Raw genomic sequence first — 13,353 nt, forward strand, 5'->3', positions numbered from 1 at the left:
GAAGGCTAAATGAAAACAAAAATGGAGTGACAGTGTATCAGGACTATTTTTGGTGCAAATAACAGAAAAACTCCAGCTAGTATGAATTTTAAAGTGGAATTATAGAATTGGGCATATCTTATACAAAGAATACAAAGGTAAGAACACAGCTTTAGAAAGATGGGAATGGAAACTGGAAAAATCTCTAGAACCACTGAGTCTCCTCTCCATCTCAGTTCTGCTTAATGCATCAGTTCTATTTTTCTTGCTCAACAGAAGGGGTTAACTGCTAGTTGGCCCACAGGGAAAGCAGTAATTGTCCTTATGTTCCAAACCTACAGAAAAACTCCATCTCAATTCTAAAATTCCCAGGGAAGGACTGAGGAAGCTCTTGATTGGTCCAGATTGGTTTAGGGGACACTCAGTTGAATCAACAGAGACCAGTAGAAAAAGATCTTACTGTATAAAGTGTCTATCAGGATCCCATGGCTGGAGTGAGGATGCCTGCTAACAAGTATCCGCTTTTTATTTGACCGAGAGATCACAAGTAGGCAGAGAGGCAGGCAGAGAGAGAGGAGGAAGCAGGCTCCCAGTCGGACAGAGAGCCCGATGTAGGGCTCAATCCCAGGACCCTGGGATCATGACCTGAGCTGATTTAACCCACTGAACCACCCAGGCGTCCCGAGTATCGGCTTTTTAAAAGACACCTCCAAAAATGTTTACTACATGGGCTTTTTTAAATAGGTTGATGGCCTAGAGAACAGAAAAAATACAGCCATTCTCCTTTTTCCTTTCTAAAATAAACTTACGCTCAACTTCTATGTTGTTGTTACTCTGAATTGGAGTAAGTATGTTCCTGTGAACGAACTTGCCAGTGATCTTGAAAATGACATTTCTCATACATAAGATGGAGGTGATCAGCAGTAACACCTACCTTGCAGGTGATTCTCTAAGAGAAGCAGAAATAACGTATCTAGAGTATCCAGCACTGTACTTAGCATACAGTAGCATAGTAAACACTCAGCAAGTGGTAGCTTTGATTTTAAATGCTAAGCAGATTTATGCAATGTCAACATTTTTTCTTAAAAGACTGCTAGAGAGGGATGCCTGGGTGGCTCAGTCAGTTGGGCACCTGCCTTCAGCTCAGGTCAGGATCCCAGGGTCCTGGATTCAAGTCCTGCATTGGGCTCCTTGCTCCGTGGGGAAGCCTACTTCTCTTGCTGTCTCTGCCCCTCCACCTGCTTGGAGTGTCTCACAAATCAATAAAGTCTTTTAAAAAAATGAAAGACCAAGTTTCAATCAACATTTATTTTAAAAAAAATACTGCTAGGGAGATTTATTGTTTCCTACAAGGCTGTTGAGCACTTCAACTGGAGTCATAGCCCAGTGAGTTTATTTTTTTTTTTATTTTTTGAAGGTTTTATTTATTTGAGAGAGATAGCCAAGACAGAGGGAGAGCACAAGCAGGAGGGAGAGGGAGAAACAGGCTCCCTGCTGAACAGGGAGCCCCACATGGGGCTTGATCCCAGGACCTTGGGATCATGACCTGAGCTGAAGGCACACACCGAATCGACTGAGCCACCCAGGCGCCCCAATAGCCCACTAAGTTTAATTCAAAAGAAAAACTCAACATAGAATACCCAATTCCATAGGATTCAAAGATAATAACTCTAATTTACAAACTATCAGTTAGCTTTATTATTACCTGCAAATGGCAGGAAATAAAATATATGAGCATGTGAAAGAATTAATTTTTAATTATAAAAATAGAATTTATTTAAAGTATATATACATTTAAATACACACATGCAGAGTGCATGATACATTTATTTAATATATACAAATTGTGATTTTCAACTACAAAGTTGTATATACAGGATAAAGAGCAGTTAAGAATTCCTAAAAAGAAAAAAAAAAAAAAAAAAAAAAAAGAATTCCTAAAAAGCCCTCACTGTATTTCTTTGATCCTAAGTCTACTGTTTCCCTCCCACAATTAGACTAGGTCTTATAATCCATATGCACATTTATTACATTTTTCCCCTAAAAAGAAAGGAGCGGTTAGTAATCCTGTAGTGTATCTTAAAAGTACTGTTATCTTAGATTCAAAAACATACCATATTTAGTAAAAAAAAATTAATCTAGTTCTTGGTAGTTTATCACAGCAATACTTTATTCCATACATATAATTCCCTAGTCTTCCTACCTTCCTAGTGATCTTGAAATGCAAACTAGGTCACATTATTGAACTCTGTCTTCTCTTTCCTATTTTTTGGTCTGAAAACCACCAACACTGGTAATGCATGTTTTTCATCTGCCTCGGAACAGGATGTTTTGAATTATGCCAGTCTCCCAGGTCTCGATCTATACAACTAAGACACATGCAGGTGACAAGTAAAAGATTAACTCAATTATGTGTCTTCCTACTACATAACCATTTCAAATCATTTTCATAGGAGCTAAGTGAATCACACAATTGTGTTGATAGGAGAAAGAGTCCCAATTGGTCTTTCCTTAATAAGCAACATCCTTTTCCATTGTATTTGGGAAACTGCCCGTGCAATAGCAGCAGAGCACAAATAAGAGGATGACTCAACCATGAGAATGTCGGCGGAAAACGCAGCAAACATCTCTTTCAAATGAACGTATACTCAAGTTCTGTAGTTAAAGAACCGTACTGAGAGGTCACGTCTGCCCTACTACTGTATTCCAAGGACCCATCACAGGGCCTGGTACACAGGTGTTTAATATATAGTACTGAACACACAGATGAATAAATGGTATGAGTAAAAAATCAGCACAGTCAACCCCATGCTGGCTTAAAGGCTAACATTCTCCATTTCACCTCTGGAGACAATTTTACTAAAAAGAAAATGACAGAAGAATGTACAAATTCTTAAAGGAATGATAATTTTTGCATATCAAAAGATCATTATCACATATTAAAAGTTAAATACACGGATAATTCTGAAATTGTCATTTCCAGTTGGGGGTTAATCCTAAGCCCTTAGAGAACAGTGGTCCACAAACAGAGCACCGATGATTCCCTCTCAGTTGAGGTACTTTATACACAGCAATAGGTATACAAAAGCTTTTGAGCCATTCCAATATTCCCGCTGCTCTGATAAATGAGAGACAAATTGTAGGCAATATCTCTTCGTAAGTCTAACTGGTCAACTTCTATACCCTAGGAGGAAAAATACATGAATGAGTTATATTTCAAACTGACAGCCAGGACAATTTTATGGCAAATAACAGTATTTATAAAATTCATGTTACTATAAAAAACATATAAAACTAGGCATATACCTTGGATCAAAATTTTTATTAGGTAATGCTGATTCAGTTAATCGCTGTAATAACTATATTATTAAATAATTAAAAATGTCTAACCAATAAGTTAAAGAAAAAAGTTTCACCCAGAAACAAGAGCAGAATAAACTCCAGATGAATTAAGAATCTAAGATTAAGAAAATGAAACCATAAAAGAAAAAAATTATGGCTAAATAATATAATAATATAATCTTGGGCAGGAAAGGCCCTTCTAAGTATAATAGCAAAAGTAGAAACTATAAAGGAAAAGCTTAATAGATATGAATTCATTAAAAACGTAAAACTTATTCATTTAAAAAAGAAAATATTATAACACAAATGACTAGATGGGGAAAAAAATACCTGTACTATATAACAGAAAGGCATTTAAAGGATAGGTATAAGAAGACATATACCAATTTAATAATAATAATTACCCTAGGGGTGTTATTACCTTTTTTTCTACTTAAATAGCAAAGCAATGAACTCAATGGAGTAGGTTAGATCTATGTTTCTAAATCTTCCCCAATACAAAATTTTGGTGTCAACTGTAAAAATACCTACAACAACGAAAAATGATACCTATAAAGCTTAAGGAGCAATACCTAAAGGTATTTATGAAATAAAGAACACAAAAGTATGTATCTCATCAGCATAACTATAAAAGTATGTATTCATTTGCTTAATGACTAACATTGAACAAGGGTAATACAAAATAGTTGCGAGGGCATGTGAGGATGAAAACAGTATTTTTCTTCAGAAATTTAAATAGGAATGAGACTTTAAACACAGATTATCGTAGTACTAGCAACACTTTACCCTGTATTACCTTATCTTAAACAAAACTATATTTATACTGGTCTTCCATGTCTATAAAGAAATACTTTAGTTATATTTGAACTTGAAAATGAACAATGGCTATATTACTCAATACTCGGGCTTTGTGTCTACCAGCTCATACCTGTAAACCACAGGGGCTACCTTAAGGGAAGGGAGATGGTCATAACCACAAGCTGTGTATACCCACATGGTTGCTGATCAGGTCACAAGGCCAGAATGATGAAGAGCTACTTGTTGCTGAACACAATTACATAAATACATTCAATCAAGAAAAAATGCATTCTAATACACAATTTATTTCACTGTCTGGACTATGACATGAGCTAACTGTACTTATTGATAGATGAAGTGAAGTGACTCATCAGTTTTTAAAATTAATCATACAGGGCCCCTGGGTGGCTCAACTGGTTAAGCACCAACTCTTGATTTTGGCTCAGGTCATGATCTCAGGGTCATGAGATCAGGCCCCACATCAGACTCTGTGCTTAGCAAGAAGTCTGCTTGAGATTCTCTCCCTTCTTTTCCCTCACTCCCCCTGCTCGTGAGCTCTAATAAATGAATAAAATCTTAAAAAAAAAAGCAGAAATAAATCATAAAATACCTCTACCACAAGTGGAGGGAGTTCCAGGGCCTTCTGGTAATAGTGGATTGCAAGATGAATCAGCCCAAGTTGGTGAAGACCACGGCCCAAATTGTAGAATGATTCCTGGCAAGGTCCACGTATACTGAGGTATCGATTAAGAAAAGAAAAGCCCTACCAAAAAGATAAATAATTCAGTATTGTAATCACTGGACAAATATGTATTTGAACCAATATATGTGCCAGGTATACTCTGCACAAAATACAATAAAATAAGAGTCCCATTCTCCAAGAACATAGGTCTGTAGTGTAGTTCCATATCACAGTATAGTCAAGAGCTCTTCTGAAGGTATAAAAGATTTTTCTTTTAAGCTAAGGATAAAATATTCACAGAAAACAAAGTCAAATGTCACAACTGTCAAAGATCCATAATCTCTAATAAGACAGGATTTTTTTTTCTTTGAAGATTCCAAGTTGGCTTTTGTGACGTTAGAGGCCAATAAGCTTTTTGATTCAAGATGTCTAAAACCCTAAGCAAAATATAAAATCTGAGCCCTTAAAATAATTTTAGAAAGGTTTCTTCTCAGGGAGAAGCAGCTTTCTGGGTAAATAGTACCTTTTTGTAAATTGCCTCTTTTATTAACTTCTTAACCAAAAAAAAAAAAATGTCATTTTTTTCCCCTGAAAGCTTCTGACTCAGACTTTACGGAAAAACGGGTTATTTCAGAGTGCAGCTATAATAATGCAGACTCCATGTGTGTTACAGTGTCCAAAAGCAACTTGCTTCTTTACCTCTTCCTGTATTAATTTCCACCTTTCATGTAGCTTCCAGTTACCAGCCACAGAAAGTTACAAACTGCAAAAGTACAAGCGTCCTATGTTAAGTAATTAAACAAATATATTATCTGTGAATACAGAATATAAAATGCAACTATTCCCTGGGTGATCTGCTTTCAAATAAATGATCACAAATTTTTCTTCATAAATAATAAAAATTAATGAATTTTTTAGAATTAAAGCATTTTAGGGATAAAAATAATTATGTTCACTAAAAAAAATCACTTTCTGAATAACAAAAGAACCTACTTATGTATATGAATATGACCTCTGTGATACTGAAAATTATGGTTCTTAGTTAAGTAAAGCAGACAAACTATTAGTCTCAAATATCAAATCTTATTTTAAAGTAATAAATTGCAAAAATCTGAGGAAGAATAGTAAATAATCCCAAAAGAACTGCTGCAATGTAAATAAACTTTCAAGGCTTTTGATACAATAATAGGATTTGAGTTACCGGCTATATTTTAAGAAATTTTTAACAAATTTAGGAGACCCCTGAAACACTCAGTAAGTAATTAGTGATTTAAAAACTAGGTAATGGGGATAGACACTTTATCTCTTAGGCACTATGAATCATCAGATACAAAAACTACAAAAATATGACAAAAAATTTTAATGAAATAGAAACAAAAGAGTTTTAACATTAAGTATGTTACATTTCAAACATTTTTATCACATTTTTCACTAAAGGGTCCAAGTATACACGGTCTATAAAATATTATACAGATAGAAGAAATCATAAAAGATTTTAGTAAAACATATGAAATTAGTTTTTTTTTAAGTACTCTAAAGGGAAACAAACTGGTCACATAGCATGAAGAAACAGATTCATAAGAAATTAAAACAATTTAAGAATCATGGTATTTACGATAAAACTTGTTTTTGGAAACTTTTAATGGAAATGTTTAAAACACACAAAAGTACAAAGATTAGGACAAAAAACTCCCATAAGCCCATCTCTTATTGCTTGATCTCTATCCCCAACAAATTAAAAACTGCTGTTTAACGATAAGAGTGTTTTGAAATTTAGCTTCTAAATTACTTTGAAGTATATAAAATTTTTTCCTTACTAGGCCAAAAAACTACTATTTTAACTATTTAATAATGAGTCTATCCATAAAAATTTCCTATCAGGATTTACCAGAACATAAGCTTCGTAAGGGCAAGGAATTTCGGCCTGTACACTCACTGCTACCTGCCCATCTCCGGCACACTGCACCTTCATTACATATTTAATTTATACGCAATCCTACATACTTCATACAGCAAAAGTATCCGTTAAGAGAGAAAAAAAGCACAGAGCAAGAAGTGGACAAGTATCACAAATAAATACCCAAGAAAAGGAAAATTTCTGGGCTTTCGTTTTTACTTTTTATTATAAAAATTTTCGAATATACAAAAGTAAAGAGAACATTATAACAGACCCCAATACCCAGCTTCAACAGTTATCATCTTTCGAATTTAGGCTTTCTTTTAACCATTTTACTTTTGAAAAACAAAACAAAAAATCCTAACTCAATCCTGCTACTCCATTCAAGCCAACATATTCTTTCCTTCCACACTACTTAAAAAAAAGTCTTTAAAATGCATCAAACATATAACCCTCTCTGCAAATAAATACATCCAGTGGTGAAAAGAAAATAAGTAAATAAATAAAATGCATCAAACATACAAACATAAAAACAACACAAAAGTTTTAAAGATACAGTGGTGAACAAAACAGATGACTCCCTCATCTTTTGGAATTTATACTTTTTTTTTTTTTTTTTTTTTTTTTGGCGAAAGAACATGCACTTTGTAGAAGAGGGCAGAGGGAGAGAGAATCTTAAGCAGGCTCCACTCCACTTCTCCAAGATCATGACCTGAGCTGAAATCAAGAGTCGATGCTTAACCAACTGAGCCACACAGGCATCCCTGGAATTTATATTCTTATTAGAGAACACGAGCTATATAAAAAAGTGAACAAGAATATGAAAAGACTAATTTCAAATTTCTGTTAAGAACCAGAAAGCTTGGGGCACCTGGGTGGCTCAGTGGGTTAAAGCCTCTGCCTTTGGCTCTGGTCATGATCCCAGGGTCCTGGGATCAAGCCCCTCATCGGGCTCTCTGCTCCACAGGGAGCCTGCTTCCTCCTCTCTCTGCCTGCCTCTCTGCCTACTTGTCATCTCTGTCAGATAAATAAATAAAAATAAAATCTTTAAAAAAATATTAAAAAAAAGAGAATCCGAAAGCTTTTAAAGAGCAATCTGTTGGTGAGGATGTAAGGAAATAGTCCACAGCCACATACACTCACGTTATTGTATATATTTTTATACATGTATTTTAAATGGATTTACAATAAATCAGTCTTCAGGACCTAGAAGGCTGGAGGCCTCAGGGGCTCTAGAGTATAGGGAACCCTCCAGATTCTGCTGTCTTCTTTCTGTATGATCTGGCTATAAACGCATTCTACATGGCTACTTAAGTCTTAGCCAGGAGCACCACCACATGTTAAGTCCATGAGTGCTGAACACAGGGACAGGTGTTGGGAACTTCCATCATGTACACTAAGCAGGTATTACTTTTAAAACAGGACAATAAAAGCATTAAGTATATTCATTTTTAAAGAATGTAAAACCAAGAAATGAGAAAGCCAAATGAATTACCTGCACAGTGAGAGCATGTCTCCTTAAGACATACTTCTGAGACGCCATGTGAATAAATGTCAGGCCTATACAGAGGCTGTAGAGAGGTTCATGGGGATGGGTGCGAAAGGCTTGCACATATTGTCCTGAAAAAAGAACAGTGATGTCAAATGGTGTTTCTTCACTTATTCAAATGTATTTTATGGCTAAACAGTACTGATTTTTAACATATGCAAGGTATGTTTTCTAAAATATCAACCAGATGCACATTAGTTTGGATTTTAAAACAATGCATAAAATATAATAAAATTTGGAGGATTTACATCTATAAATGTATCCTGACTACAAAGATTAAATGTGAGCAACTAAAAGTAACTTTCTTCTAGGCACAGCTAGACACTTCCATGTAGAGTAATATTTCCAAAATAAACAATTTATTAATTATGATCATAAACCTACTTTATGATCTTAAATCTATTTTAAAAGAAACAAGAGAAGGCGTCTTTTGGCAAATTCGTCTGTAAAATTAATTGATCTGTTTTTTATGAATTCAAATATAATGGATCACGGAGGTGAGAAAAAGAAAAATAGTTCTGTTTTGTTTTTTAGATTATGGGTGTTGTTTCCTGAGAAAAAGATGTTTTCCATGTTTCCATGGATTCTATATATGCAATTATTTCATGTCAAAAGCTTAACCATATGAGATAGGGGAATTGAAGAAAAGTTTTAAGCAGACTTTTCTTCTAAAGGGATGATCTAGAATTTGTCATACATAAATAAAAACCTCCATTCTCTCCAGCTTCTATGCCAGAAGGTTCTGCACCCCAGAACCTCTTTAGCAGCACAGATGGTGGACTGCCATTGCACTTTCTATTTTTACCCCAGTAAAAGGTCCTAAATATAAGACAACAATATAACTCTCTATATTTCTTAACATTAATCAAACAATTCCCCATACAATAGACGAGTTTCAATGTCTGATGTGCAAGGTTACTGGCTGAACGATTATAAAAATACCGGCTATACGTGAAGAAACACTGAAAGTATTAAACAGTCAACATCCCAGTTTTTCCAGAAGTGAACCTGGCAACATTAGCTTTTAGCCAGCAAGAGACACATGCCTCATTTTAAGTTTAAACATTTGGCCAAATATTTTTCTACTTACTTGCTTCTGATTCATTATTACAGAAGATTTTAAGTGATTAATTTTCCCTGAGTTTAATTAGAATTAGCAGGCACCATGTAAATAAATCTTGACATAAAGACTTGTCTCTTCAAGGAACTATCAGCAAATCTTAAATCCTTTTTTGTACTATAGCAAATTAAAATTAGGTGGCAAAGTATCCATAATTAATGAAAATTATTTTAAAAACAACCTGGGGCACCTGGGCAGCTCGGTTGGTTAAGCTTCTGTTTCTTGACTTTGGCTCAGGTCATGAGACAGAGCCTGTGTTGGGCTCCATGCTGGGTGTGGAGCCTGTGGAAGATTCTCCTGCCTTCTCCTCCCCTCCCTCACTTGTACATGCTCCCTCTCTTAAAAATAAAAGGAGGAGGGGCACCTGGGTGGCTTGGTCAGTTAAATGTCTGCCTTTGGCTCAGATCATGATCCTAGGGTCCCGGGATTGACCCCTACATTGCATTATCTGCTCTGCAGGGAGCCTGCCTCTCCCTCTCCCTGCCGCTCCCCCTGCTTGTGTGCACTCTCTCTCTCTCTCTAATAAATTTTTAAAAAAATCTTCAAAATTAAAAAAAAAAAAAAATCAAGCCTCAGCAGGAGAACTGTTGACCTTTAAAATGAATTATGACTTACTTCAGCCTCTTGAAACCAAAGCTTCATAAGGAAAATAAGTATTAATATTATCATTGTTGCTAACAGCTACTTAGTATATGGGCCAGGCATTAAAAAAATACTTTATATTAACACATTTAATTTTCACAATAATTTATAAGGTAGGTCCAAATATTACCTTCATTTCAGAGATAAAGAAACTGAGTGAGATTTAAACACAGGTAGTTCCACTCCAGAGGCCTACCTGTTAACCACCACTTTGTCCAAACTTGACAAAGTCCTGTCGAGGACACTTACCAAGCGCATGCTTAAAACTACCAGATACAAATGCATTGTGTCCATTTAAGACACACAGGGCATGATTATCTGGGTTTTTCAGCATTAGACGAAGACAGAAGCGATGATGTCGTACTTCTTGGGAGTGCATGGTAACCTGATTGAAAATGTTCCAGAGCTGAGGTTTATTGACATTTTCCATTACCATTACCCTAAAATTGCAGAAAGACGGTGAGGGTAAAAAACTGTGTAAAAGAAAAACTTGTATTTCTAAGAATGAACTCCTTCAGTGCAGCAACATCTTCCAAGAAAAAGCACATTGTCTCAATGTATTTAAGCAGAAACATTTACACAAAGATTTTTCCCAGAAAATGCTGCTTAAGTTAGTATTTCTACATCATTTGTTCCTTTAAACCAATAACAAAAAATCAAGTAGTTTAAGCTTCACCGTTTCTCCCCCTGCCCCTAGAGCTGCAGCACAATGAACAGGGAATAATAGTTAATAATAATGTGTGCCAGACATTGTTAAAAGGCCTTACATATAATAAACCACCTAGCCCTCACAATAATCCTACCAGGTGGTAGTATCACGATATCATTTTATAAATGGGGAGATTAAGGCACAAGAGGCTATATGAGAGGGGATGCCCCTGAGAATCACCAAGGACCTGAATTAACCAGTGAGTAACAAGAGAGTTAAAACAACTTATTAATTCTTGAGCATAAGAGACTAAGCCAAAGTGAATACACATACTCTTTCAACGAATCTAAAATAAACTATTAGAAAATTACCTGATATAGTTGTATGCCTTTCTGAAATTTTTGTCCAGTATTGCAGCAGAAAGACCAAAGTATTCTAGTTCTTTGCGTTTCTGCTTGTCATCATAAAATGAGTAATATTCCAATGAAGAATCCACAAGTAGCTCAGCCTCCTGAAATCGGGATAGGTCACACAAGCAATATATGGCCTTCAATAGAAGGTTCCACCAGTCATCTTTTGTCAAGACACTCGTGAGTACAGCAAATATTGCTAAAATGATACCAGTGAAAATCAGTTAGGACACTGTACTTTAGGAAATAGCAGTATTAGAAAATTTCATATGATCAGTTTTAAGGTTAAATTTAATAACCACAATCCTATGGGCCTGAATTCTTGCCAACACTCTTGTGATAATATGATAAGTGGATAGTTGCTCATTGATACTTCAACACCACCCTTTCTGCTCTGCTTAACAATCAGCAATCCCAGATTATTCTTACTTTGGATTTGTCCTCTACAAAGTCCAGCTACCTCATTTATATCTCAGTGCTAGCTAGGATACATGGTCCTATAGGGCAGAACGAGCGTGTATTCCATGACTGAGGTCAGATACAGGATTCTACACATACAAAGCATTCAAATGTGTGTTTAACAAAGCACTGGAAATTCATAATTTGAGATTCAGATTGTTCTTGATCTTGTTATAATCTTAATTTTTTCTCTGCCTCAAAATTTCCTTCCTTAAAAACCTTGCCTTCTTTGTCTGTAAGAAGCCCCTTTTTATAAATTTGTAATTCTTGAGAAATACTGAAAGCCACAAATTTTTTTAGTCTAATTAACCCAGAATTCTGAGACTCTATCCTATACAAGTAGTCAAAAATATGGATATGGGCATGACAATGCTCACTGCAGTACCATCTATAAGAGAAAATTATCAGAAGCAACCATATATCAAAAAATAATAAGGGAATAATTAAAATATGGAACTACCAATGGAATATTACACATTCCTTAATGGTAACAGCTATGAAGAAAAGAGCAACATGAGAAAACATCCGTGAGAAAATGCTGAGTGACAAAGTCAGGACACAGAGATGCAGGTAACGCCAAGAGGCCTTGCATCCCATCCTGGTACACACCAGTGAAACGTGATGCCCACCAGGAGGCAATGAACTAACAAAAAAACCCTTACGACCCTAAGAAAAACGAACAATAGATCTGAAAGGAGAAAATACTGAAAGAGAAAACCAGGAAGGATCACATATATAGAAAAATATACCTTAAGGAAATAGTCTTAAATACATGAAGCAGAGTCTACCTTCGGGCGACTGCGGAGACAACAGGGTTCTGAGGCATTTATGACTAGATGACGAGCAGCTGACCCCCATTCGTCTCCTGACTCCCCCGCCTGCAAAACCTTGCTTAATGTTAGGTCCTTATAATGTGCTTATGGCGATTTAGCTCTTCTGGATTCTAAATCCTATCCCATGGCACACTGCCATGCCTGTAACAATTATTTAACAAGGTCTACTGACTTAATTAACAATGAAATAATTTTCTGACAGACCGATTAATTCCAATTTAAACTTTTTTCAAGTTTTCTGAGTAATAACCTCACCCAAACGTACTTGATACATTACCAGCTAAAAACAGATGCCTTTTAAAGTCGTATTACTTGAGACTGGGTCAAAGCAATTTATTTTCAGAGTTTCTATGACTACATTTGTCAAAAATGAATTTAACAGAGAATGAAACATGTAACTGAAGTCACTGGACAAATACAGTAATTTATACTGCCATCTCATCTTCACAGATTTCTTAAAATAAGGTATATTTTCTTCTTTAGAAGTCAAAAGTTCCATTTAGTTTTTTCACAGGAAGATCCAAGCAGATGTTCTCCTTTCAATTTTCAAAAGTTAAAGTATTTACATAACCTTCCTTTTCTTTCTCAACATCAAATGAGTTTATTATACTTAAGGAATCTGGATTAGAAAATTTTATTTTATTTGAAAAGGGTATATTTTCAATTAGATTACTATCAGGTGATACTTCAGGAGTATTTTATGTAATAAAGCAAATGAAAGAATTACCTTTTGCATCACAATTTGCTGTCTCTTGGTCACTGTTGTCTGATATTTTGTCTCTTGACACTTTAATAAGGTAGAGATGCCTCTCTCCAGATTTGGAACTAGATATCAAACAAACTTGGGCTCTATTCATTGCTACCTGAATTAAAGATAATAATTTGAGATTTTTTAGTCATATTATTTCTTTTTAATATTTTATTTCTAAGTAATCTCCATACCTAATGCAGGGCTCAAACTCACAACTCCAAGATCAAGAGTTGCAAGCTCTA

General features: G+C 35.3%; 1 protein-coding gene across 1 annotated transcript in view; it reads right to left on the reverse strand.

Annotated features, from left to right (window-relative positions):
• Positions 1-2,128: 2,128 nt before the first annotated feature.
• Positions 2,129-13,353, reverse strand: part of GTF3C3 (general transcription factor IIIC subunit 3) — a 36,190-nt gene continuing 24,965 nt past the window's right edge. The window contains exons 13-18 of the mRNA XM_047721101.1: positions 13,088-13,223; positions 11,030-11,267; positions 10,259-10,449; positions 8,194-8,318; positions 4,730-4,882; positions 2,129-3,163 (exon numbers count right to left, since the gene is read on the reverse strand). Of these exons, the coding sequence (XP_047577057.1) occupies positions 3,041-3,163; positions 4,730-4,882; positions 8,194-8,318; positions 10,259-10,449; positions 11,030-11,267; positions 13,088-13,223 (966 nt within the window). The 3' untranslated portion in view covers positions 2,129-3,040. The remainder of the gene's footprint in view (positions 3,164-4,729; positions 4,883-8,193; positions 8,319-10,258; positions 10,450-11,029; positions 11,268-13,087; positions 13,224-13,353) is intronic.

Source organism: Lutra lutra, chromosome 3 (genome assembly GCF_902655055.1).
Source record: "Lutra lutra chromosome 3, mLutLut1.2, whole genome shotgun sequence".
Classification (NCBI taxonomy): Eukaryota; Metazoa; Chordata; class Mammalia; order Carnivora; family Mustelidae; genus Lutra; species Lutra lutra.